We start from the raw sequence: 1912 nt of genomic DNA, 5'->3' as shown, positions 1-1912 counted from the left end.
CAGTTCTGGGCAAAACCCTGTGGACCCAGGCTCATACGGGGGGTCTAGACTGTCAGGTAGAGAGAAAGGCACATGGAGACTCGGAGACTTGGGGGAGCCGCGGCAGACAGGGGTCTGGAGGCGAGTGCACGAGTGCATGTAGAGAAGACTGATTGCTGAGGTTGCCGCTGGCTTTCCTTAGCAGGAGGGAGTCAGAAGCTCCCAACTGCACTGAACCCCAGTTCTGTGAAATCCCCTGGGGACCCACGCTCTTATGGGGGGAATCTGGACTGTCAAGCAGAAACTCAGGGGAACTGCGAAAGGTAGAAGTCTGGAGGCGCGCGCAAGTGCGCACAGAGAGGACAGACTGCTGAGTGTGCCACAGGCTTTCTCTAGCTGGAAGGAACCGGAAGCTCCTGACTGCTCTGAACTCCAGTTCCGGGCGAGAATCTAGGAATCCAGATTCATTGGGGGAGAAACTGGACTGTCTGGCAGTGGGGGAAACTCGAGGGCGGCTTTCTCTCAGAGGTGCTTGCAGCAATTACCGAGAGACACTGAGACCAAGGGGCCTCATAGGGCAGGGCTGACAGGAAGCCAAGGCTGTCTGCTCAGCCCTGAGACTCCACCCCATCCAAGCTGAGCACAGAGGCTTTTGCAATTTTGCAAGTCTGGTCCCATAAGGCTGTCTCCAGCACAGTTCTCCCAGTGTAGACACAGCTGATATCACAGCCAGTTGGCCGGGAGGTCAATTCCTCCCAGTGATACCAACAACAATCAAGACTTACTACAACAAGGCTGTACACACAGTCCACAAAGGGGTGCACCAAGAGTGTCCATCTCAGGTAACTGGGGAGAACGACCCACTAGGCCATATAGGACAGCTAGCACACAAAGCTACCCTACCAACTCAGGGAAGCAGTGAAAATGTGGAGACAAAAAAAAAAACATCACAAACGAAAGAAATGGAGGAAAACAAATGACTGGATATAGAGTTCAAAACCACGGTTATACGGTTTTGCAAGAATTTCCTAGAAAAGGCCGATAAATATAGCAAGACCCTCGAGGATATGAAAAAAAACCAACTAGAAATTAAATGTACACTGACTGAAATAAAAAATATTATACAGAAACCCTTTTTACGAAGATGGCGCCGAAAGCTAAGAAGGAAGCCCCTGCCCCTCCCAAAGCCGAAGCCAAAGCAAAGGCTTTGAAGGCAAAGAAAGCAGTGTTAAAAGGCGTCCACAGCCACAAAAAAAAGAAGATCCGCACGTCACCCACCTTCCGACGGCCAAAGACACTAAGGCTCCGGAGGCAGCCTAAATATCCTTGGAAGAGCGCACCCAGGAGAAACAAGCTTGACCACTATGCCATCATCAAATTCCCCCTGACTACCGAGTCAGCCATGAAGAAGATAGAAGACAATAATACACTTGTGTTCATTGTGGACGTCAAGGCCAACAAGCACCAGATCAAACAGGCTGTGAAGAAGCTCTATGACATTGATGTGGCCAAGGTCAACACCCTAATCAGGCCCGATGGCGAGAAGAAGGCATATGTTCGACTGGCTCCTGACTATGATGCTTTGGATGTTGCCAACAAAATTGGAATCATCTAAACTGAGTCCAGCTGCCTAATTCTAAATATAAAAATTTTACACTGAAAAAAAAATATTATACAGAGACCCAACAGCAGACTAGAGGAATGCAAGCATCAAGTCAAAGATTTGAAATACAAAGAAGCAAAAAACACTCAACCAGAAAGCAAAAAGAAAAAAGAATCCAAAATTTTGAAGATATTGTAAGAAGCCTCTGGGACAACTTCAAGTGTACCAACATCAGAATTATGGGGGTGCCAGAAGAAGAGAGAGAGCAAAATACTGAAAACCTATTTGAAGAAATAATGACTGAAAACTTCCCCCACCTGGTGAAAGAAA

At 47.8% G+C, this 1912-nt stretch overlaps 1 protein-coding gene across 1 annotated transcript; it reads left to right on the top strand.

Annotated features, from left to right (window-relative positions):
* Positions 1-1112: 1112 nt before the first annotated feature.
* On the top strand, positions 1113-1641 carry LOC103300719 (60S ribosomal protein L23a-like). The gene has a single exon (XM_054716664.1). It carries the CDS (start codon positions 1124-1126, stop codon positions 1592-1594), a length of 471 nt encoding a protein of 156 aa, XP_054572639.1. The 5' UTR covers positions 1113-1123; the 3' UTR covers positions 1595-1641.
* Positions 1642-1912: the final 271 nt, after the last annotated feature.

This window comes from Eptesicus fuscus, chromosome 1, assembly GCF_027574615.1.
Source record: "Eptesicus fuscus isolate TK198812 chromosome 1, DD_ASM_mEF_20220401, whole genome shotgun sequence".
Lineage (NCBI taxonomy): Eukaryota > Metazoa > Chordata > Mammalia > Chiroptera > Vespertilionidae > Eptesicus > Eptesicus fuscus.
This window is presented reverse-complemented; position numbering and strand designations above follow the sequence as displayed.